This window comes from Dreissena polymorpha, chromosome 1 (assembly GCF_020536995.1).
Source record: "Dreissena polymorpha isolate Duluth1 chromosome 1, UMN_Dpol_1.0, whole genome shotgun sequence".
Taxonomy (NCBI): domain Eukaryota; kingdom Metazoa; phylum Mollusca; class Bivalvia; order Myida; family Dreissenidae; genus Dreissena; species Dreissena polymorpha.
This window is the reverse complement of record NC_068355.1, coordinates 106,254,429-106,280,878: the sequence shown is the minus strand read 5'-3', so window position 1 is coordinate 106,280,878 and position 26,450 is coordinate 106,254,429. Positions and strand designations below refer to the sequence as shown.

At 39.9% G+C, this 26,450-nt stretch overlaps 1 protein-coding gene across 1 annotated transcript in view; it reads left to right on the top strand.

Moving 5' to 3' along the window:
- LOC127865155 (eIF-2-alpha kinase activator GCN1-like) overlaps positions 1-14,267 on the top strand; it is a 160,670-nt gene extending 146,403 nt beyond the window's left edge. The window contains exons 48-50 of the mRNA XM_052405044.1: positions 9,631-9,732; positions 12,353-12,571; positions 13,055-14,267. Of these exons, the coding sequence (XP_052261004.1) occupies positions 9,631-9,732; positions 12,353-12,571; positions 13,055-13,186 (453 nt within the window). The 3' untranslated portion in view covers positions 13,187-14,267. The remainder of the gene's footprint in view (positions 1-9,630; positions 9,733-12,352; positions 12,572-13,054) is intronic.
- Positions 14,268-26,450: the final 12,183 nt, after the last annotated feature.

Sequence of the window (26,450 nt, the reverse complement as noted above, 5' to 3'; positions counted from 1 at the left end):
TGAGTAGGAACTGTGTCAGACAGGGTGAGAGCAATATGCTACCCTTAATGAGTAGGAACTGTGTCAGACAGGGTGAGAGCAACATTCTATCCTTACTGAGTAGGAACTGGGTCAGACAGGTAGAGAATGCTATCCGTATTGAGTAGGAACTGTGTCAGACAGGGTGAGAGAAACATGCTATTCTTACTGAGTAGGAACTGTGTCAGACAGGGTGAGAGAAACATGCTATCCTTACTGTGTAGGAACTGTGTCAGACAGGGTGAGAGCAACATTCTATCCTAACTGAGTAGGAACTGTGTCAGACAGGGTGAGAGCAACATGCTATCCTTACTGAGTAGGAACTGTGTCAGACAGGGTGAGAGAAACATGCTATCCTTACTGAGTAGGAACTGTGTCTGACAGGGTGAGAGAAACATTCTATCCTTACTGAGTAGGAACTGTGTCAGACAGTGTGAGAGAAACATTCTATCCTTACTGAGTAGGAACTGTGTCAGACAGAGTGATAGAAACATGCTATCCTTACTGAGTAGGAACTGTGTCAGACAGGGTGAGAGCAACATGCTATCCTTACTGAGTAGGAACTGTGTCAGACAGGGTGAGAGCAACATGCTATCCTTACTGAGTAGGTACTGTGTCAGACAGGGTGAGAGAAACATGCTATCCTTACTGAGTAGGAACTGTGTCTGACAGAGTGAGAGAAACATTCTATCCTTACTGAGTAGGAACTGTGCCAGACAGGGTGAGAGAAAAAATCTATCCTTACGGAGTAGGAACTGTGTCAGACAGGGTGAGAGAAACATTCTATCCTTACTGAGTAGGAACTGTGTCAGACAGGGTGAGAGAAACATTTATCCTTACTGAGTAGGAACTGTGTCAGACAGGGTGAGAGCAACATGCTATCCTAACTGAGTAGGAACTGTGTCAGACAGGGTGAGAGTAACATGCTATCTTTAATGAGTAGGAACTGTGTCAGACAGTGTGAGAGCAACATGCTATCTTCAGGGTGAGAGCAACATTCTATCCTATCTGAGTAGGAACTGTGTCAGACAGGGCGAGAGAAACATTCTATCCTAACTGAGTAGGAACTGTGTCAGACAGGGTGAGAGACACATTCTATCCTTACTGAGTAGGAACTGTGTCAGACAGGGTGAGAGACACATTCTATCCTAACTTGGTAGGAACTGTGTCAGACAGTGTGAGAGAAACATGCTATCCTAACTGAGTAGGAACTGTGTCAGACAGTGTGAGAGCAACATGCTATCCTTACTGAGTAGGAACTGTGTCAGACAGGGTGATAGAAACATGCTATCCTTACTGAGTAGGAACTGTGTCAGACAGGGTGAGAGAAACATGCTATCCTTACTGAGAAGAAACTGTGTCAGGTTGAGAGAAACATGATATTCTTATTGAGTAGAAACTGTGTCAGACAGCGTGAAAGAAACATGCTATCCTTACTGAGAAGAAACTGTGTCAGACAGGGTGATAGAAGCATGCTAACCTTACTGAGTAGGAAATGTGTCAGACAGGGTCATTCTATCTTTACTGAGTAGGAACTGTGTCAGACCTGTTGAGACCAACATTCTATCCTTACTGAGTAGGATCTGGGTCAGACAAGTTGAGAATGCTATCCTTACTGAGTAGGAACTGTGTCAGACAGGGTGAGAGAAACATGCTATCCTTACTGAGTAGGAACTGTGTCAGACAGGGTGAGAGACACATTCTATCCTTACTGAGTAGGAACTGTGTCAGACAGGGTGAGAGAAACATGCTATCCTTACTGAGTAGGAACTGTGTCAGACAGGGTGAGAGAAACATGCTATCCTTACTGAGTAGGAACTGTGTCAGACAGGTTGAGAGCAACATGCTATCCTTACTGAGTAGAAACTGTGTCAGACAGGGTGAGAGCAACATTCTATCTTTACGGAGTAGGAACTGTGTCGGACAGCGTGAGAGCAACATGCTATCGTTACTGAGTAGGAACTGTGTCAGACAGGTTGAGAGAAACATGCTATTCTTATGGAGTCGAAACTGTGTCAGACAGCGTGAGAGAAACATGCTATCCTTACTGAGTAGGAACTGGGTCAGACAGGTTGAGAATGCTATCCTTACTGTGAAGGAACTGTGTCAGACAGGGTGAGAGCAATATGCTATCCTTACTGAGTAGGAACTGTGTCAGACAGCGTGATAGCAACATGCTATCCTAACTGAGTAAGAACTGTGTCAGACAGGGTGAGAGAAACATGCTATCCTTACTGAGTAGGAACTGTGTCAGACAGGGTGAGAGCAACATGCTATCCTTACTGAGTAGGAACTGTGTCAGACAGGGTGAGAGCAACATTCTATCCTAACTGAATAGGAACTGTATAAGACAGGGTGAGAGCAACATGCTATCCTTACTGAGTAGGAACTGGGTCAGACAGGGTGAGAGAAACATGCTATCCTTACTGAGTAGGAACTGGGTCAGACAGGTTGAGAATGCTATCCTTACTGAGTAGGAACTGTGTCAGACAGGTTGAGAATGCTATCCTTACTGAGTAGGAACTGGGTCAGACAGGGTGAGAGCAACATGCTATCCTTACTGAGTAGGTACTGTGTCAGACAGGGTGAGAGCAACATTCTATCCTAACTGAGTAGGAACTGTGTCAGACAGGGTGAGAGAAACATGCTATCCTTACTGTGTAGGAACTGGGTCAGACAGGGTGAGAGAAACATTCTATCCTTACTGAGTATGAACTGTGTCAGACAGCATGAGAGAAACATGCTATCCTTACTGAGTAGGAACTGTGTCAGACAGGGTGAGAGCAACATTCTATCCTTACTGAGTAGGAACTGGGTCAGACAGGTAGAGAATGCTATTCTTATTGAGGAGGAACTGTGTCAGACAGGGTGAGAGAAACATGCTATCCTTACTGTGTAGGAACTGTGTCAGACAGGGTGAGAGAAACATTCTATCCTAACTGAGTAGGAACTGTGTCAGACAGGGTGAGAGCAACATGCTATCCTTACTGAGTAGGAACTGTGTCAGAAAGGGTGAGAGAAACATGCTATCCTTACTGAGTAGGAACTGTGTCAGACAGGGTGAGAGAAACATTCTATCCTTACTAAGTAGGAACTGTGTCAGACAGGGTGAGAGAAACATGCTATCCTTACTGAGTAGGAACTGTGTCAGACAGGGTGAGAGCAATATGCTACCCTTAATGAGTAGGAACTGTGTCAGACAGGGTGAGAGCAACATTCTATCCTTACTGAGTAGGAACTGGGTCAGACAGGTAGAGAATGCTATCCTTATTGAGTAGGAACTGTGTCAGACAGGGTGAGAGAAACATGCTATTCTTACTGAGTAGGAACTGTGTCAGACAGGGTGAGAGAAACATGCTATCCTTACTGTGTAGGAACTGTGTCAGACAGGGTGAGAGCAACATTCTATCCTAACTGAGTAGGAACTGTGTCAGACAGGGTGAGAGCAACATGCTATCCTTACTGAGTAGGAACTGTGTCAGACAGGGTGAGAGAAACATGCTATCCTTACTGAGTAGGAACTGTGTCTGACAGGGTGAGAGAAACATTCTATCCTTACTGAGTAGGAACTGTGTCAGACAGTGTGAGAGAAACATTCTATCCTTACTGAGTAGGAACTGTGTCAGACAGAGTGATAGAAACATGCTATCCTTACTGAGTAGGAACTGTGTCAGACAGGGTGAGAGCAACATGCTATCCTTACTGAGTAGGAACTGTGTCAGACAGGGTGAGAGAAACATGCTATCCTTACTGAGTAGGAACTGTGTCAGACAAGGTGAGAGCATAATGTTATCCTTACTGAGTAGGAACTGTGTCAGACAGGGTGAGAGCAACATTCTATCCTAACTGAGTAGGAACTGTGTCAGACAGGGTGAGAGCAACATTCTATCCTTACTGTGTAGGAACTGTGTCAGACAGGGTGAGAGCAACATGCTATCCTTACTGAGTAGGAACTGTGTCTGACAGCGTTATAGCAACATGCTATCCTAACTGAGTAAGAACTGTGTCAAACAGGGTGAGAGAAACATGCTATCCTTTTTGAGTAGGAACTGTGTCAGACAGCATGAGAGAAACATGCTATCCTTACTGAGTAGGAACTGTATAAGACAGGTTGAGAGCAACATGCTATCCCTACTAAGTAGGAACTGTGTCAGACAGGGTGAGAGAAACATGCTATCCTTACTGAGTAGGAACTGTATAAGACAGGGTGAGAGCAACATGCTATACTTACTGAGTAGGAACTGTGTCAGACAGGGTGAGAGCAACATGCTATCCTTACTGAGTAGGAACTGTGTCAGACAGGGTGAGAGAAACATGCTATCCTTTATGAGTAGGAACTGTGTCAGACAGGGTGAGAGCAACATGCTATCCTTACTGAGTAGGAACTGTGTCAGACAGGGTGAGAGAAACATTCTATCCTAACTGAGTAGGAACTGTGTCAGACAGGGTGATAGAAACATGCTATCCTTACTGAGTAGGAACTGTGTCAGACAGCCTGAGAGAAACATGCTATCCTTACTGAGTAGGAACTGTGTCAGACAGTGAGAGGAACATGCTATCCTTACTGAGTAGGAACTGTGTCAGACAGGGTGAGAGAAACATGCTATCCTTACTGAGTAGAAACTGTGTCAGACAGAGTGAGAGCAACATTCTATTTTACTGAGTAGGGACTGTATTAGACAGGGTGAGAGAAACATGCTATCCTTACTGAGTAGGAACTGTGTCAGACAGGGTTAGAGAAACATGCTATCCTTACTGAGTAGGAACTGTGTCAGACAGGTTGAGAGAAACATGCTATCCTTACTGAGTAGGAACTGTATTAGACAGGGTGAGAGAAACATGCTATCCTTACTGAGTAGGAACTGTGTATGTTACATATTTGTTTTGGTTTCTACATATATAGGGTACACTCTTTTATCACATACATGGAGAATACTAGGTCGGTGCCGAATAAAGCAAAGTTTATTTTGCGAGGCTTAGAAAATCTGAACCACGAGCCTTGGCGAGTGGTTCAGATTTTCGTGCCGAGCAAGATAAACTTTGCTTTATTCGGCACCGACCTAGTATTCGATTTATCCCATCAATTTTCTTAGTCGTAAATTATTTCTTTAAACATAGAATAGGAAAATCGAACTAGACGGAAAATCCCAAAGATATTTTAAGCAATCATTGTTTCATTATTTTAATCGTGTCGAGCCTAATACATTACAAAAAGATCAGTAACCAACCTGTTTTTCGTTTATCATACCTCTACGTCCCCGATTTTTAAGAAATAATGAAAAAAGACACTAAACAACTGCATGTTTAGCGTGAAACAACATGCATTGTGTCGTATGACGTATTAATAATGACGTCACGAGTACGCGCACTTAATATTTGTAAATAATGTTTATTTGCTTTTTGAGTTGCATTATGTGTAAAAACTATATTACATCTTGGTATCAAATTGTTTGTTTTGTTAAATCTGATTCGATTTTACTAAAAATGATTACTTTATAGTTGATTCCGAGTAATATGAACATTCTTCGCCGCGCGTGACAGCTATATTTCAGCACTGCTGAAATAAAGGTAAATTTATTCCACAGTGGTTTATTTCGACAATGCACGTCTGATGATGGGATAAAATACAGGGTGCTGCAATAATGAGGCAGGGTGAAAACTCGTACAAGTGTGGTCACATTGTTAATATAATAGGCTTATTCAAATCATTTATTGTTAAATAAGAATTTTAATTGCATTTTTGCAAATATGACCTTAAGTTTATGAGATTTTTAGAGTTTCTTCATTTACCAGTCTAGATGGAGGAAGTGGGGAGGTAAAAAGCAGGAGGGCTTAGCTACCTTTTATCGCGCTCTGGGTCTTAATATCAATAATAACTATTACTTAAGTAATTTATCAAATTGCTGAACTCTTTGACTTTATAATGGAATATTAAGCATAAATGATTGTTATCCCCCGCCAGAGGCGGAGGGATATTGTTTTGGCGTTGTCCGTCCGTCCGGCTGTCCGGCTGTTCGTCCGGCTCTTTTGTGTCCGGAGCCATATCTTGGAAGTGCTTTGGCGGATTTTATTGAAACTTCGTATGAGTATATATTTGCATAAGAGGATGATGCACGCCAAATGGCATTGTACACCATCTGTTAAAAACAGAGTTATGGCCCTTTGTATCTTGAAAAAATGCTTTTTACTATAGGCACTTTTGTGTCCAGAGCCATATCTTGGAAGTGCCTTGGCGGATTTCATTGAAACTTGGTATGAGTATACATATGCATAAGAGGATGATGCACGCCAAATGGCATTGTACACCATCTGTTAAAAAGAGAGTTATGGCCCTTTGTATCTTGAAAAAATGCTTATTACTATAGGCACTTTTGTGTCCGGAGCCATATCTTGGAAGTGCTTTGGCGGATTTCATTGAAACTTGGTATGAGTATATACCCCCGCCAGAGGCGGATGGATATTGTTTTGGCGCTGTCCGACCGGCTGTCCGTCCGTCACTTTTGTGTCCGGAGCCATATCTTGGAAGTGCTTTTGCGGATTTCATTGAAACTTGGTAATAGTATATATATGGATAATAGGATGATGCACGCCAAATGGCCCTTTGTATCTTCAAAAAAATGCTTTTTTTAGTGTCAAATATCACACTTTTGTGTCCAGAAGTATATAGGCGGGGGATATCAATTCAACGAATTTTCTTGTTGGTTATTGTGTGTATGATGTACCAAACGTAGCAAGAGAATTGTTTACCATTTCTCTTTATGGAATAAATATGTGTATAATCTAGGGATGCAAGAGGTTTAAACTGGTTTACCTACCAAAACGTAATTGTTTTTTTATGGAATAATTCGTGCAATTTAACAGTTTTGCATGCAACATACTACAAACTTGCGCTGGTGACCAGTTGAAACAACATGCTGCATCATCAATGGTAATAAATAACGTGTCTAAAAACAAAGCAAATTTTAGAGCTGTAACGATTCACCCATCATTCGATTCGATTTTGATACCAAATGGTCCGATTCGATTATTTTCGATTCGATTCAAATTAAACTATTTGCTGCTGATTTTGCAAACTTTTTCATGTTTGGTTTGTCCAGAGCATGAATTAATATGTTTGGTATTTGTTATTAACTTATTATGTTGTGCATTTAAGTGTTTAATTTTTGACATAAAATTTAAAAACACAACATTGTTTTTTGAGTAACAAATTTATTGAACAAAATTTCCTGTTGAGTTATTCTTAAATAACATAAAATGCACAATGTATCACGTGTTTAACAGGGAAAAAAACAACATGTAAGTATATAAAAAACTTCCAGTTGACTTCTTAACAGAATGCACACAGTTTAGTGAACAAACCATATGGGTAACTTACGTCAACAAAACACGTTTTGCATTTGCATCAGAACCTTCGCGAAACCCGAAATGTTCCCATACTTTTGATTTTAATTTTGACGATGCGTCTTTCGGCGTGGTTAAGAAACCATTTTACCGGCTGATATAATGCTCATCATGTTATTTATTAATTCATTGGATGCCATATTGGCTATTGACCAATCACAAGACGTATTACAAATGACAAGAACGTTTAGACGACAGATTTGGAAAGTAAGGTTTAAAATGCGGATCAATCGGGATTGCAGTGAATGTAATCAAAATGGGTCGTATTGGTATCAAAAGCGAACAGGCGGCGTTGAACCGGTTTTTTGATGCATCGAACCGAATCGTTTCAGCTCTAGAAGCAATAAATCAGTACCTTTGTAATTAAAAATTGGCGCTATTGTTTTGTTTTGTTTTACTAGCGAAAATTTAAATAGAGAACTGTGGGGATTGAGGGCTATTAGTGAAGACGTAATTGATACCTTCATCTAACTCGCGATAAAAATCATTTGAAACATTGGACAGCTTTTTTTATGTTTTGTTAACCAATATCCAACACTGATTATTTATAAAAAATAAAGTGTTTATAAGTAAAAACTTTATCAAGATTTGCATTCATGTTAAAAACGTTTTAGGTTAAAGTCGTATTTTTATGCCCCCCTTCGAAGAAGAGGGGGTATATTGCTTTGCTCATGTCGGTCGGTCTGTCGGTCTGTCCACCAGGTGGTTGTCAGACGATAACTCAAGAACGCTTGGGCCTAGGATCATGAAACTTCATAGGTACATTGATCGTGACTGGCAGATGACCCCTATTGATTTTCAGGTCACGAGGTCAAAGGTCAAGGTCACAGTGACAAAAATCGTATTCACACAATGGCTGCCACTACAACGGACAGCCCATATGGGGGGCATGCATGTTTTACAAACAGCCCTTGTTTTATCATAATTTAATGTTATTATTAGTAATTTACGTCACAAACATTTCCAACGATACCGTCTGAGGCAAGTTTTATTTAAGAAAGCAATTTATTGTCCCCTACCGGTTTCACCGGAGGGGACTTATGGTTTGCGCTCTGTCTGTCTGTCAGTCTGTCTGTCAGTCAGTCACACTTTTCTGGATCCTGCGATAACTTCTAAAATTCTTAATATTTTTTCATGAAACTTTAAACATGGATAGATGTCAATATGGACATTATGCACGTCATTTCATTTTGTTCCTATGTCAAAAATTCTGGTTGCTATGGCATCAAATAGACTAGAAATACTGCTGAAAATGGTGGTTTTCGGGATCCTGCGATAACTTAAGAAGTTCTTAATATTTTTTCATGAAACTTGAAACATGAATAGATGGCAATGTGGACATTATGCACGTCATTTCATTTTGATCCTACGTAAAAAAAATCTGGTTGCTATGGAAACAAATTTTTTTTTAAATTCTGACAATGGTGGAATTTCTGACAATGGTGGAGCCGGTAGGGGACTATATTGCTTGGCAATAGTCTTGTTAATCTCGTTTGATTTAAAAACCTCAAAGAAAAAGAGTTATATAAAAAAATCAAATCACTAAATTAATCATTTGTGTAATTTATTGAATGTTGGGCGGTACGGTTAACAATAATGTGAGTGAATTGTCAAACGACCCGTTGACTTGGCGGTATGAAAATAAACAAGGTTTCCCAACAATTCCGTAGTGGTTTGGAAGCTTTTGTCCATGCCATTGATATCCACGCCATGGGAGCGATTGCTCACCATTCATTCATGGTCTCAATGGTGCAACTCTGGCAAAAGTACCGGTATACAAACAATTACCATGTGATGCACAGTTGATGCCAATGCGGATTTGTACACAGATTTTTGCTCCAAAATCTTTCACTCCATATAATGCACATAAATATAAAAAATAAACACGCAATTGTATTAAAAGAATTAAAGTCTCGAACCAAAAGTTATTTGCCTCGCATTGCTAACATTAAGCTTTTGAATTGAAGAGTTATACCTGCATTTTACATGCTTAGGCACATTTCTCAACAAAAAGCTGTATCAATCATGAACATGACGTGTTTATGATCTAAATTTAGAATTTGCTATGATTATCTGCGGATTTCAACAGAATATTTATGAAGAACAGGTAAAATATGTTGATTGTCCATTTGTACACCACTGAGGGCCATCCTGACGGTGAAATTTTTGTAGTACTGAACTCTCAGCCTTCCTTCTGCTGGTGTATTTCAGATCCCGCTGTGTTCCAGTGGCTTCAGATGCCTGGGCTACATACTGGCCCACCAGGCCCAGTCAGGAGACGTGGACAGAGAACTGCTGGCAACCTTCCTTAAGGTCACTAACTGTTCTAACTATGAAGCTATTGTAATGGGTCTAGTGACCTGTAGGACTAAACCAGTGGTTGGGTTCACATCATCATTCATACAGTATTTAAAACATCAGATGATGACTTCAGTTCTTTTAAGCTCACCTGAGTGCGTAGTGATCACTGGGAGCTTTAAGGATAACCTGATGTCTGTCTTCAGTCATTGTTTGCAGAATTGGTGTTGTCTGTTTATCCATCATTCAGTCCATCAATCCGTACGTCCTTCTGTCACAAAAATTTGAAATTGGCAGGGATATCAATTTAATGAATATGCTTGTTTCCTTTAAATGTTTATGTTCTGAAACCTCAAGTTCCAGAGGTTTTTATGCCCCCGAAGGAGGGCATATAGTGATCAGACCCTATGTCTGTCTGTCTTTCCGTCACACTTTGCATTTTGGTTTCGCATTTAGGTTTCGAAAAAAGCTCATAACTTCTAGATAGCAACTTGATGTTTGGCATGCATGTGTATCTCATGGAGCTGCACATTTTGAGTGATGAAAGGTCAAGTTCAATTTCATCCTTCAAGGTCAATGGTCAAATATATGGCTTCAAAGCGGCGCAAAGGGGGCATTGTGTTTCGGACAAACACATCTCTTGTTGTATTTATTTTGTTGTAAGGAACGGTGATCCTCAACTAAAATGTTTCTAAATTTGCATCTAGGGTCACAATTTGCAATACCCTAGGGGTCATTTGTTTTTCTTATATATATACATTGAAAACTTCTTTTTCTCTGAAACTGCAAGGCCTTAAATGTTTGTATTCGACATAAAAGATCATGTGGTGTTTGTGTCAAGTTTGTATCTTATTAATGGATGTAATCCTCTCTGAAACTACAAGGTTTATAGGTTAAATATTTGGTGTGTAATATAATCTTGTTGTCTTTGACCTAGTTTGTTCATTTGATGCATCTGGTGACAAAATTAACCATGCCTTAGGGGTTGCATGATTCAAATAGACTTATATTGTAAATATCTTTACAAATCTAATTCTTTGAAATTACATGAGTTATGTATTTAATATTGAGTATGCAACGTTGTTTGGTGGTCGCCTACTCAGTTTGTTACAATCATGCACATGTAGTCGAATTGGCCTATCCATAGGTGTTTTTTTTTTTTATGAAAATAGAAAAATCTTAAATTCGTCTTAGAAGATATCAAATCTTTGTCATACAGAGTTAGAAACGTAGTAAAAACCACAGTGAATATTCCAACATCACACCATCTGCACATCACGGTTTTAAAATATATGTCTGAGGTGAGCGATCTAGGATCTATTGTCTTAAAAATGTAATGGCAAATTGTAACTGTAACCCTCTGACAGCATTGCTCACTCTTGCACTGTGACCCTCTGACAACATGGCTCACTCTTGCACGTTAACCCTCTGACAACATGGCTCACTCTTGCACTGTAACCCTCTGACAACATGGCTCACTCTTGCACTGTAACCCTCTGACAACATGGCTCACTCTTGCACTGTAACCCTCTTACAACATGGCTCACTCTTGCACTGTAACCCTCTGACAACATGGCTCACTCTTGCACTGTAACCCTCTGACAACATGGCTCACTCTTGCACTGTAACCCTCTGACAACATGGCTCACTCTTGCACTGTAACCCTTTGACAACATGGCTCACTCTTGCACTGTAACCCTTTGACAACATGGCTCACTCTTGCACTGTAACCCACTGACAACATGGCTCACTCTTGCACTGTAACCCTCTGACAACATGGCTCTTGCACTGTAACCCTCTGACAACATGGCTCACTCTTGCACTGTAACCCTCTGACAACATGGCTCACTCTTGCACGTTAACCCTCTGACAACATGGCTCACTCTTGCACTGTGACCCTCTGACAACATGGCTCACTCTTGCACTGTAACCCTTTGACAACATGGCTCACTCTTGCACTGTAACCCTTTGACAACATGGCTCACTCTTGCACTGTAACCCACTGACAACATGGCTCACTCTTGCACTGTAACCCTCTGACAACATGGCTCTTGCACTGTAACCCTCTGACAACATGGCTCACTCTTGCACTGTAACCCTCTGACAACATGGCTCACTCTTGCACGTTAACCCTCTGACAACATGGCTCACTCTTGCACTGTGACCCTCTGACAACATGTCTCACTCTTGCACGTTAACCCTCTGACAACATGGCTCACTCTTGCACTGTAACCCTCTGACAACATGGCTCACTCTTGCACTGTAACCCTCTGACAACATGGCTCACTCTTGCACTGTAACCCTCTTACAACATGGCTCACTCTTGCACTGTAACCCTCTGACAACATGGCTCACTCTTGCACTGTAACCCTCTGAAAACATGGCTCACTCTTGCACTGTAACCCTCTGACAACATGGCTCACTCTTGCACTGTAACCCTTTGACAACATGGCTCACTCTTGCACTGTAACCCTTTGACAACATGGCTCACTCTTGCACTGTAACCCTCTGACAACATGGCTCACTCTTGCACTGTAACCCTCTGACAACATGGCTCACTCTTGCACTGTAACCCTCTGACAACATGGCTCACTTTTGCACTGTAACCCTCTGACAACATGGCTCACTCTTGCAGGGCATTAAGCATGATTCCAATGACATCAAGCAGCTGATTGGCCAGTTGGTGATGTACATCGTCAGTCGCTCACCCGCACCCTTCGACATGGAGATTGCCAAGATTCTGGTTCCCGCGCTCGTTATGGGCACCAAAGAGAAGACAACTCTAGTGAGAACCAACTCAGAACTGGCTCTTATATCAGTGCTACAGCTCAGAAAGGGGGATGCATATTTTAGGGTAAGCATTGTTGTAAAAGATTTTTTTTTTATTCAAAATCAAAATGGTTGCATGTTTATATTGCTTTGTACCTAAAAATAACTTTAAATATTTTGAGTTGTATGTGTTTGCTTGTTCAGAGGCATGCATTCTGTCAAGTGGTAAGGAGTGTCATATCAGTCAATATTTAGTGCTCTACACTATATATTTGTTTTGTAAATCCACACTTCCAGCAAGCTCATTCCACCCTTGTGTTTTCCACTTGTCAAATGGACTGCTTAATGTAGCAATTTGCCTGTCTTTAAAAAAAACATTCATCTAGTCATGTAGATCTTAAAAGTTACTCTTTAAAATACTAAGCAATAGATTGATTTTTAGTGATTCTTGATAACAATTGAACAGCATACACAACATAAGCAGAACCGTATTGTTGCATAAGGTAACTATGCAACATAATGTTAGCACCAAAACCTAGCTGACCTGTATTGTTTCTGTCATCCACAGAGTTTGGCCAACAGCATAGGCAGCCAGGGTATGCAGGACTCTCTGTTGGAGGTCTACAGCAAGACTCTCAAGAAGATGGCCACCCAGCCAGAACCACTTGCAGACAATGTAGATGACACCATCATTATCTAGCACTCAGCACACGCTGGAATATAAATATTTTAAACAGACTTGTAATAAAATTATATTTATAAATATTTGATTTGCGATATGTCTGCAGTTGTTTTGAAACACTGCGAAAAATTGTTGCTGATCAGAGCCAACCCTCCGCCTCCATCATGATTGGCAATACTGTTGGGCTCAGTTTGAAGGATCTTGACAGGATTTTGTGTTTGAATTTTGTGTTTGTTGAGCATCTGTGTACACAGGTGGCTTAGTGTCTTGGAGTCGTTATGTTGGTGTAACAGATTAAACAATCTGAGTTTTGTTACTACATGTATTAAATTTCTGAATGCGTATATATAAGATCTAAAACAAAATTACTAGTGTTGATATGTATTTAGTTGAATTTTAAATTACCATTCAATTTATGTTGAATCAGTGTACTTGTATGAAATACAGTTGTCATTTGAAGGCATCAACACCCCACATAACAGTTTTGTTATGCTCCCCCAAAATTTATTTTGGGGGGAGCATATAGTCGCCGCTCCGTCTGTCCGTGTGTGTGTCCGTCCGTCCAAGCACAATTTTTCTCCGGGCTATTTCTCAGCAACTAATGACCGGAATTCAATGAAACTTTATGGGAAGCTTCACTACCAAGAGGAGATGTGCATATTATCAGCGGGTTCTGGTCGGATGATTTTTCACAGAGTTATGGCCCTTTGAAATTGTCCATTTACTGTACATATATTGCAATTCTTGTCCCCCCAACTACTGACTGGAATTCAATGAAGCTTTGTGGGAAGCTTAACTACCTTGAGGAGATGCGCATGTTATTTGTGGGTTCTGGTTAGATGATTTATTTAGAAGAGAGTTATGGCCCTTTGAAATTTTTAAGTTGCTAAACCATCTATCGTATTATTTTGTACAAAGTTATGCCCCTCAAGACGTTTCCTTTTATCTGAATATATAGTGCAATATTGTGAAAAAAACAAACTTTGGGGAGCAACACTCGTCTCGGACGGTTTCTTGTTAAAGTTTGATGGAAAAACAGCATTTTGTGTATTAGCATGTAATGGTGTTGTTGGTTTAAAAATAAAATGCTGTAACTATATGAGGAGGTTATGCCAGAATGGTACTGATGAGGTCTCCGGAAGACACAAAGGTTTCGAAAGTTGTGTATATTAGCTTTGGAATGCTTGTGCAGAGATCTATAAGCCGTATATTTATAGATCTTTATCTCAGAGTATGTTAAGGCGTAGCTTTTAAACCCAGCTTTTCAACTAAAATTACCTTTACATAAACCAGCAGGACCGAATGAATACAATCGAATATTGAATTGGCTGAGAAATATCCCAGAACTTTGGCCACACTACTGCATTGGTGTACCGCGTATTGGATGTAATACTGTTCAGTGTACGGAATTCCGGACTATTCACTGCATGTTCATATGACACATAGACACACATATTTCCCAGTTATAATTTCAGTTAAAATCCATCTCGCAGAATTTCAGGATCCGTACTCGTCACTAAATCGTCAGGGGAATACTTAATGGGCTATCGATAAACATTGATTTCACGATGAGAAAACAAACACACTACCAAAATAGTGCAGTGTCATGCTAACCTTAAAATTGTTAAATTATCTCACCACAAATGTTTGCCGTGCTTTGGTCAAACCTGGAAATCGTTCATGAAAGTCTGAAAAGGCTGCTGAACTTAGCCAATGTGCTTTCAATAATACAGCTTTACTTCAATATTTTTTTATCGAAACGTAATGTGCATTAGATGTTTCATTTACGAAACGCGATGTTTTTTTAAAGACCCGCGTCATGCAAAAATGGGTCTTATGCCATATGCCACCAGCGTTGCTATAGCCCAGCCTGCGCATCTCGCAGTCTGGTCAGGATATACCAAATAAGACTATGAAGCATTGCGTGAATTTTTAACAAACAGCGTAGCTCCTGAACTGACTGTGCATTTGCTAGCAACGATGGATGAAAGACACATTTTCGCATGACGCAGATCTGAAAGTGTGAATCGAATGAGTCGGAAAAAAACTGCGTGTTAATCAAATATAAGCATTCCATATATTTTGAGGGCAACGAATGATCTCATAATAATCCTTGTGAGGACACATGATCTGATCTCCGTAGTATAATATTCATGTACGAACACTATTGCGTGGTTTGAATGCACGTGCACTTAGTAAGGCTCATTGGGTCATTGTCGACCTGAAATGGCCCACAAGTCACCCGGGGCTGACTAGAAGCCGATTCTTTTCACCCTAGGGTGACTTCAAGCCGATTCATGTCACCCTGGGGTCACTAAGCCGACCGGGTTACTAGAATCTGCTTCTAGTCACCCCCGGATGACTTCAAGCCATTTCAGGTCGACAATGACCTTATGAGTGTAGCGCATTCGGTCATTGTTGCGGTCATTGTTGACCTGAAATGGCTTGAAGTCACCCTGGGTTGACTAGAAGTCGATTCTTGTCACCCTAGGGTGACTTCAAGCCGATTCATGTCACCCTGTGGTGACTTCAAGCCGACCGGGTGACTAGAATCGGCTTGAAGTCACCCCAGGGTGACATGAATCAACTTCTAGTCACCGGCGGGTGACTTCAAGACATTTCAGGCCGACAATGAGCCTTAGTAAGACACATTTCATGCAGTGGGTACGCGACTAACAAGTGAAAAAAACAACAACAATAGAACCTTTGTTTTCTAATTAATTATAAAGAAACATACTTTTTCTAACATATTTCAAAAGTCGGGACATACCCCAGATAATTTTTGACGATGCTGCGAAGCATCGTCTAAGTAATCATATCATGAAAAAATTCTTCACAATGGAAACCTATGTAAAAGACCGAGCCAGTCCCATTGAGATAGCTCGATTTTTCTAATCGGCATACCTCGCTGATTATCATTGATAAAGGTATAGGAAGCTCAGCTATAAATAGGACAGCATATTCTGGGAAAAGATTTAATAATAGTTTGAAAACGTTAATTTTAAATCAGTTATATTCAATCCATTATATGTTTATAGATCAATGAAACAACTATGCATTTTCTGTATTGTATTTGACATTTGTCGTGATTCAGTAAATAAATTGCGAATTAAAACGTGTATAATTAACTTTCAACGCGATCATGAGTGTAAAGAAAACGAATTATTTCGAACCTGTCATTTGTAAACGTTGTAGCGACTATGGTATATAAACAGCATAATAGCCGAAGCATATCTGTGATACTCGCTCTTCTGCGTGCTTTCTCATTTTGCATATTTTATAAACTTTTCAAACATAAATTAAAGAGCCACATCAGTGCACATACTATGTTTGCCAATTCATTCGTTTGTTGGATATTGTTTGCTTTTTTAAACACATATTAGGTCATATCGCGGAGATTAAGTTAACCTTACCATGTGTTAATGGGCGAACTCACGTATTCAAGTGCTCTTACGACTTATGTGCTCATACCCACTTTCGATCGGGAATCGTCATGAAATTATTGCCGTACTTAACAAACATGCCTAAGCTTATTGAATTAGAGAAAAAGAACAATAATCAAAAGAAAAAAAGTATATGTTCATGCACATGGGATTGTGAAATCACGTCCGTACACATAGCATCATTAACTTGGGAAAGGAAACAACAAAATATAAAGTTTGGTATGATATACATGTGAAATTAAAGAGCATGGTGTAATTAAAGAGCATGTCAAGTTTTGAATTTATATGCTGAAACTTAATGTTATAACCCACAAACGTTTTACTGTAACAAACAGTTTTTTAAGATAAGTAGTACAGAAAATACACGTCGAATACCTTTTTAAAGATATTTCTTGTTATATTTGATCGAGAATGTAACCCGCCTCCCAGTTTCGCTGAAAGGATCAAGTTCCCCACGGGTACTACTTCCCCGTACCCCCAATTTTTTTTTCGTACCCTACATTTTTCGTACCCAATTTTTTTCGTACCCATTTTTTTTTCGTACCCAAATTTTTGCTCGTAACCAAAATTTTTTTCGTACCCAAATTTTTTTCGTAACCAAATCTTTTTACGTACTTAATTTTTTTTTTTTGCATAATTGTTGTACCCAAAATTTTCGTACCCATTTTTTTCCTACCCACAATTTTCGTACCCACATACACAATTGTGGTGATGTAGATAAACTTAAATATATGCTTTTATATCAATCCTGTTCAAAAGCATCGTCACACCAGTACTGTCAGTACTTTGATTTAAAGACATTTATTGGTAATACTATGACACTTGAATTTAGCATTGTAGCCATGCTGTAGAATGTTTTCGTTATAAATAATTTATACCAACGTTGGTACTTGTCTTCATTTAATCGTGTTATTCCGAAGAAGTTCCCAGCAACTTTACACATTGCAATTTTGAATTTGTTTCAATCATGTCCACGTTTTTAGCTCACCTGTCACGAAGTGACTTGGTGAGCTTATGTGACCGTGTGATGTCCGGCGTCCGTATGTGCCTGCGTGCCTGTGTCCGTCAACAATTTGTTTGTGAAGACAGTAGAGGTCACAGTTTTCATCCTATCTTTATGAAATTTGGTCAGAATGTTTATCTTGATGAAATCTGGGTTGGGATTGTATTTGGGTCATCTGAGGTCAAAAACTAGGTCACATAATAGTTAAAAAAATAGAAAAATCTTGTGTAGATAATAGAGGTAGCAGTTTTCATACAATCTTTATGAAATTTGGTCAGAATGTTTATCTTGATGAAATCTGGGTTGAGATTGTATTTGGGTCATCTGGGGTCAAAAACTAGGTCACAAGGTCAAAAACTAGGTCAAATAATAGAAAAACCTTCTGTAGACAGTAGAGGTCACAGTTTTCATCCAATCTTTATGAAATTTGGTCAGAATCTTTATCTTGATGAAATCTGGGTTGGGATTGTATTTGGGTCATCTGGGGTCAATAACTAGGTCAGACACTAGGTCAAATAATAGAAAAACCTTGTGTAGACAGTAGAGGTCACAGTTTCATCCAATCTTATGAAATTTTGTCAGAATGTTTATCTTGATGAATTCTGGATTAGGATTGTATTTGGGTCATCTGGGGTCAAAAACTAGGTCACTATGTCTAAAACTAGGTCAAATAATAGAAAAAACTTGTGTAGGCAATATAGGTCGCAGTTTTCATCCAATCTTTATGAAATTTGGTCAGAATGTTTATCTTGATGAAATCTGGGTTGGGATTGTATTTGGGTCATCTGAGGTCAAAAACTAGGTCACTAGGTCAAATAATAGAAAAACCGTCAACAATTTGTTTATGTAGACAGTAGAGGTCACAGTTTTCATCCAATCTTTATGAAATTTGGTCAGAATGTTTATCTTTATGAAATCTGGGTTGGGATTGTATTTGGGTCATCTGGGGTCAAACACTATGTCATTAGGTCAAAAACTAGGTCACTAGGTCAAAAACTAGGTCACTAGGTCAAATAATAGAAAAACCTTGTATAGACAATAGAGGTCACAGTTTTCATCCAATCTTTATAAAATTTGATCAGAATGTTTATCTTGATGAAATCTGGGTTGGGATTGTATTTGGGTCAACTGGGGTCAAAAACTAGGTCACTAGGTCAAATAATAGAAAAACCTTGTGTAGACAATAGAGGTCGCAGTTTTCATCCAATCTTTATAAACTTTTATCAGAATGTTTATCTTGATGAAATCTGGGTTGGGATTGTATTTGGGTCAACTGGGGTCAAAAACTAGGTCACTAGGTCAAATAATTGAAAAACCTTGTGTAGACAATAGAGGTCACATTTTTCATCTAATCTTTATGACATATGGTCAGAATGTTTATCTTGATGAAATCTGGGTTGGGATTGTATTTGGTTAGTCAGGTGAGCGATTCAGGGCCATCATGGCCTTCTTGTTTTATGTTAACACGGCTCAATTTTTCCTCGCATCCTCGCAGATCGTCAACACATTTGCAAAACAGACAAGAAAAAGAAGTTAAACTTTACTCAAAGGAATTTATCAGTAACTTTAAACAGAGCGAGATGTTTACACTAGATATCTAATATTGCATAAAGCGGTTATTATTAATATTTTGGCAAGTTTTTAATAGGATGCATTAATTTAAACGTTTGGTATTCATTCGCATGACGTAAAAGAATCTACATAGCTGCAACCATTTGTAAAGTGAACGAATTATTTATGTGCAAATTTGATTATGATTTGAACAATCAACTTAGCATGGGTTGAACAAAAGGCACATACAAGTAGCAAGAATAAGTGTACTTTAAACATTAACTTGCTAAAACAAAGCAATTTAGATACTAGTACGACGCATTTGCAACAATAATACAGCATCATTGTTTCGGACGGGAATAATTCCGCACAATGTTATCACATAATATACGGACATGTACATTACAGTTATGACCAAACAGAGCATCGTTTTATTCAACTTGGGCATGGTTCTAGTCAATTTATATGTGTTTCACTGAGTTGATTCTTGGTAGTCTGAATGGCCAATCGATTGGCTTGTAATATTCACGGAAAACTCTGAACGTACCACGATAATTATGTTAGCTTATGTGCGATTGGACGATTTTGCAACGTCATGACGTCATTGACGTTATTGCCGCTAGAAACGCATTAAGCAATAAAAGTGAACAGACGCAACGACACATGAGAACTATTTAAATACAAACAAATGTACGATATAGCACTGAATCAAGAGACGCGCAATCTATTCCAGCTTACCCCAGTTGGAAGGTATTTCGTAACCCAAGGGGGCTATCCAGCTTTTATGAACGATGTTATTATGCCAATGATAGCGAAACTTGCTGTAGAACTTAAGAAGCGGGTGTATCATGCACTGAGATGTACCCAATGGTACGACGGCGAGTGCAGAACTACGTTTTAGAAGAGGCTACAAAAGAAGGGTTTCTGTGCGCCCGGCCGCTTCGCAGATTAACACGTGCGTTTTAGCGTTGATCTTTGATTGATTGTTAAATAATTCAGCGTTTATACTTCAAATACGATAGAAATGTAACATCTTCATTGATGTTTATTTGATATCCTAATAAGGTTTTGTTTAAAATTAAAGACAATGTTTGATATTTACAAATAAATACCAAAACTTCACTCATCGAAAAGTCACAGGAAATCCCATTTTAGCTCTTAATTCTTATTTGTATTCCACCGATCCAACTTTGCCCATGTCCTTTGTACCCGATAACGGGTGCGTCAGCTAAAACATATAACTTCCGTTGATCGTCGTTATTTCGAACACCGTTAATCCGAGTTCTTCTTTATTTTGTAGTATTGCGTTTCCATTCTTTCCTTTTTATTTAATTAGAGAATTTCATGTTTAAGTCGAACTCCGCTATTAATAATTATCGCTATTTAAAACCCATTACACAGATGAAAAGGGCCCCAAAGATGACAAGGGCTGCACAGATGACAAGGGTCTCACAGATGAGAAAGGCCTCATTGGTGACAATTAGGGCCTCACATATGACAAGGGCCTCACAGATGACAAGGGCCTCACAGATGAGAAAGGCCTCGCGGATGAGAAAAGCCTCACATGTGACAAGGGCTGCACGGATAACAAGGGCTGCGTATATGGCAAGGGATGCACAGATGAAAAGGGCATCACGGATGAGAGGGGCCTCACAGATGACAAGGGCTACACATATGAGAAAGGCCTCGCGGATGAGAAAAGCCTCACATGTGACAAGGGCTGCACGGATAACAAGGGCTGCGCATATGGCAAGGGATGCACAGATGAAAAGGGCATCACAGATGAGAGGGGCCTCACAGATGACAAGGGCTGCACATATGACAAGGGCTGCACATATGAAAAGGGCCTCAATGATGAGAAAGGCCTCACAGTTGAGATAGGGATCACAGATGACCAAGGCTGCACTGATGAGAAAGGCCTCGCAGTTGAGAGAGGTCTCACAGTTGAGAAAGACATCACAGAAGACAAAGGCTGCACTGATGAGAAAGGCCTCACAGTTGAGACAGGCCTCACAGTTGAGAAAGGCATCACAGATGACAAAGGCTGCACTGATGAGAAAGGCCTCGTTGTTGAGAAAGACCTCACAGTTGAGAAAGGCATCACATATGACAAGGGCCTCACATATGTGAAAGGCCTCACAGATGAACAATGCCTCACAGATGACGAGGGTTGTATATTTGACAAGGGCTGCACATATGAAATGGGCCTCACTGATGAGAAAGGCGTCACAGTTGGGAAAGGCATCACAGATGACAAAGGCTGCACTGATGAGTAAGGGCTCGCAGTTGTGAGAGGCCTCACAGTTGAGAAAGGCATCACATATGACAAAGGCTGCACTGATGAGAAAGGGCTCGCAGTTGAGAGAGGCCTCACAGTTAAGAAAGGCATCATAGATGACAATGGCCTCACAGATGACAAGGGCCTCACAGATGAGAAAGGCCTCACAGATAACAATGGCCTCACAGATGAAAAGAGCCTCACAGATGAGAAAGGCCTCACAAATGTGAAAGGCCTCACAGATGACAAAGGCTGTATAGATGACAAGAGCTGTACAGATGACAAATGTTGCGCAAATGAGAACGGCCTCTCAGATGAGAAATGCCACTCAGACGAGAAAAGCCTCAGAGATGACAAGGGCTGCATAGATGTCAATGGCGTCACAGATGAAAAAGGCTGCACAGATGACACGGGCTGCGAAGACAATGACGGAACTGATGACAAGGGCTACACAGATGACAAGCGCTAAACAGATTACCTGGGCCTCACAGATGAGGAAGGCATTACAAATGAGAAGGACTGCACAGATGACATGGGCCTCACATATGACAAAGGCCCTACGAATGACAAGGGGTGCACGGATATCAAGGGTCTCACAAATGAGAAAGGCACCACAGATGACAAGGGCCTCACATATGAGAAAGGCATCAAAGATGAGAAGGGCTGCAATGATGACAAGGGCTGCAATTATTATAAGGGCTGCAATTATGACAATGGCTTTACTGATGACAAGGGCTGCACTGATGACAATGACCTCACATATGAGAAAGGCATAACATATGACAAGGGCTTCACATTTGAGAAAGGCCTTGCAGATGACAAGGGCCTCACATGTTGCAAAGGTATCAACGATGACAATTGCCTCACAGATTATAAGGGCCTCACAGATGACAAGGGCTGCCCAGATAACAAGGGCCTCGCCGATGTAAACGGCCTCACATATGAGAAAGGCCTCACAGATGACAATTATTTCACAGATGACAATAGTCTCACAGATGACAATGGTCTCACGGATGAAAAGGGCCTCACAGATGAGAAAGGCCTCACGGATGAGAAGGGCCTCACAGATGACAAGGGCCTCACAGATGACAAGGGCCTCACAGATTACAAGGGCATCAAAGATGAGAGAGGCATCAGAGATGACAAGGGCCTCACAGATAACAATGGTCTAACAGATGGCATGGGCCTCCCATATGAGAAAGGCATCTCAAATGAAAAGAGCCTCCAAGATGACAAGAGTCTAAACGCTAACAAAAGCTGCACATATGACAAGGGCTGCACTGAAAGCAAGCGCTGCACTAACAATTGCTGCACTGATGACAATGGCATGTGCTGCAATTATTATGACAAGGGCTTCACTGATGACAAGGGCTGCAATAATGACAAGGGTTGCACTTATTACAAGAACCTCAATAATGACACGGGCTGCACTTGTGACAAAGCGAGTCACGGCATGAGCTGCGCTAATGACAACGGGTTTGAGGATTTCATGATCCTGGCTGGTGACAAGAACCGCTCTAATGAAAAGACCCTGCAGCCATTTAAGGAATATGACATTAGTGGCTTTATCACAAAGAAGGAATGGGCAGAGGACGGCGATTCTTAAAAAGAATCCGTATAGTATTTAGGCGATTATGTTGCATTCAGAAGATCAAAGACTAACTCGATACAATTATGTGTATACTTTTTTGTAAGATTTAGTTTTGACGTTCATATGTTTTTTTAAATTAAGTTAAATAAAGTTAATTATCTCTATAATATGTCTGATATAAGTTCATTAAACAAATCGAATTATGCATAACCACGTAAGTTAATTTGAATAAAGTGCAGAAACACAGGTTTGTGTCTGAATTAACTTTAATACGAAATAAACACTAATCACATTTAAACTGACATTGCTGGAAAGTGAGCGTCATTTAAACATTAAACAAAAGTAATAAAGGGTTAAAAACGGCGAAAAATAACTGTCTCGGCATAGGCGTCGCCATCTTGACACATCACGTGATTACCCCCTCTATCTATATGTGTTACCTATTGTGAAGATTTTATCAAGAAAAAAAAATACAATCTCATGCACACATTGCCAATTTTGACTGTGCATGGTGTGTGTTTGTCCATGTTTTTTCGGCATAGCTGTTTAACCCAGGTTTTCATCTTAAATGACCATTACATAACGCCAGCTACCCCGAATGAGAACATAAGAATATTTCATCCCAAGAAATTTTGCCACATCATCGCCTCTGTGTACAGCGTACATGGTGCAGCAGTGTTCAGTCTAAGGAATTCCAGACTACTTCCTGCATGCTCATATGAAACATAGACACAGTTTTGGCACATTTACAATAACGCATTAAAATCAACCTCGCATAATTTCATGGTTAGTACTCGATAAAACAGACAAAACCACATTAGTTGAGTGCCATGGTAATACCGAAATCGTTTATTTATCCAACTACAAATGTTTGCCCGTTTGGAAATCGTTCCTGAAAGCCTGAATAGGCTACCGACATTTGCCAGTTTGATATAAATAACACAATGGCTTGGAACGAAGATCTATCAATTCACATTATTGTTTGTTGAAAAACGTTTGTTTGGTATATATGTCACAAAGTAAGAATTAAATGCCAATACTAGTATTGTGTTTTCAATTGACGATGCATTTTAACAGTTGCAAATGGGGGATAATAGAAAAACCTTTCGTCCGTTAGCGAATCTGTACATAGCACTTATGTTTGATGCATATATTCTATATATTTGTGAAATTTTTATTGAAGCTTGCCTCAAATATCAAGGTCATTTAGACGATGTGAAGAAAGCACGAGTCAGTCATGCCTGTTCAAGGGTTTAGGGCTCCATTTTCGTGTCTTCTCCATATCTCATATTCCTTATGAATGATTTTCACTACCTTGGTTAAATGTTGAGGATATTGAAAAGATTCGCAGACGGCATGCGTCGGTCACATCGGGTCAATATCATACTTCAATGTCAAATGTAAGCCTCCAATTTCGTTTCCGCTTCATATTCTCTATACAATCTCAAGGATTTTCATGAAACTTTCCTTAAATGTAGGAAGCATTAGGGTCTAAATGCATGAGGCGGTCATGCAAGGGCAATGTCGTGATTGAAAGCAAAAGATGTTTTTGTATGCACGGTCCATCACTCCAATATCCTTTGAATGATTTTTGTAAAACTTAGCTAACCTTTTTAGGCCATTTAAAGGATGTATATAAGGCATGAGTCAGTCATGCCTGCTAGAAGCCAAGGTTATATCTCAATTCAAAAGGTTGCGTCTCTATTTTCGTGTCTGGTCCATATCTTCCAGCAGAAGAATTATCATTAAACGTGTATACAATATAAACAACATAAAGCCGACGTTGAGAGGGCATGAGTCATTCACGTCTGTTCATGTAAAAGTCATATTTTAAGGTCAAAAGTTTGAGCCTCTATTTTCGTGTCTGGCTCATATCTTCTTTACCAATTGAAGGACTTTTATGAACTTTGACTGCAGTGTTAAGGTCATTGCACCAATGATGGTCAAAAAGAATGAGTCAGTTATGCTGGCTCTTAAACATGAACACAACTTCCAGGTAGACATACTTGTTTTTATCTTTCATCACATTTTTTGCTTTACTTTTATATCTTTGAATACGCTTCTGTGACATCGCACAATTATAACTGTGCATTGTGTTTATTAAGTACTTCAGCAAATAAACGCTCTGTTTAGCCCGGACCCAATACATACGATTATTCAATAGACAGTACAATTAAAACCAGCATTATTGCTTGTAACTTGAATTAAACGCGTTTATGAGTTTTAGCATTCATGCGCATTGATTGGCGACCGTCAGGTAAAATTCGCGTAAAGGGGCCCTGGTAAGATTATTTTTTAATTTAGCTCTTGACACAAGTAGAAAAAAATCGCCGACAAGTCTGTCCCATCCACAGGGTGTCGGGTCTTGTAAATTTGGAAATCTGTGTCATGCGAGTATAGGGTTCTGATCCGCAAGCTAGGTCAATCTCTCATTGTATTCGACCTATACGCGTCTAATTAATATTATAGATAGACACGAAAAAAAACACATTCGACGCAACCGCCTCAAGCAGTAGGCTTTCCATTGTTGATGTAGAATCGACCGAAACCCATCATAATCAATACTGCAGAATAGTTGCGGGTTATCGGCAGGACGTCGGACCTGTTTCGACCGAAAACTGCATCGTAAAAGCCATGTACCATATCGCAGACCTAATGCGGGCATCTTCAAACTGGTTCAACATGCCTATATATTGGGATAACGGGCTTGGTTCGGGAAATAAAACAGTTTACTATTGCGTACAGAACTTGATTGTCAAGCTGGATTTTTCGCCGTTTGAAATGGAATTGCAGTCATATCATTGCGGTTAGTTTAACAGCTCACATTTCCCATAGTTATCTCGTTTGCAAATAAAGAGTACACATATTTAACCCCGTAATTGGAAACTGTCCTACTTCAAACGTATGGGAGAAGGGCCGTAGAAAGGCTTTCATGACCAATGCAGACTCTGTCTATATAGCTCGGAGTCTGGGACGGTGATCGAACCTGCCATCTTCAAATGCGTAGTGCGGCACCGGTTTAGACATTTAATATTTGAATTCGTTCAATTACCCGGTAGTCCTTTCCATGAACGACCAAGTTGAAACGCCACTGTTAAACATTTCTCTAATACTAGTATAGTGTGAATCATATTAAAACCGGAAATGCATGTGTTAACATAAAGCATACAATTGATTCGCATTGCTACAAAAGAATACGTTAACCACTTGACTAATTATACTCGTTTTTCTTGAGCTTTAAAGTAGCACATTCTTGAATTCAAACGCGAAGATTCAGGTGGCACATACCGATTTACGTACACTGATGAAGTCGTTTCAGTAAATTATTTATTGAATCTCGTTTTATGTTGTTTTTAGTGTGAGCGTTAGCCCACACTAATGTTACAGAGCATATTTTGCAAATCAGTATGTGCTTA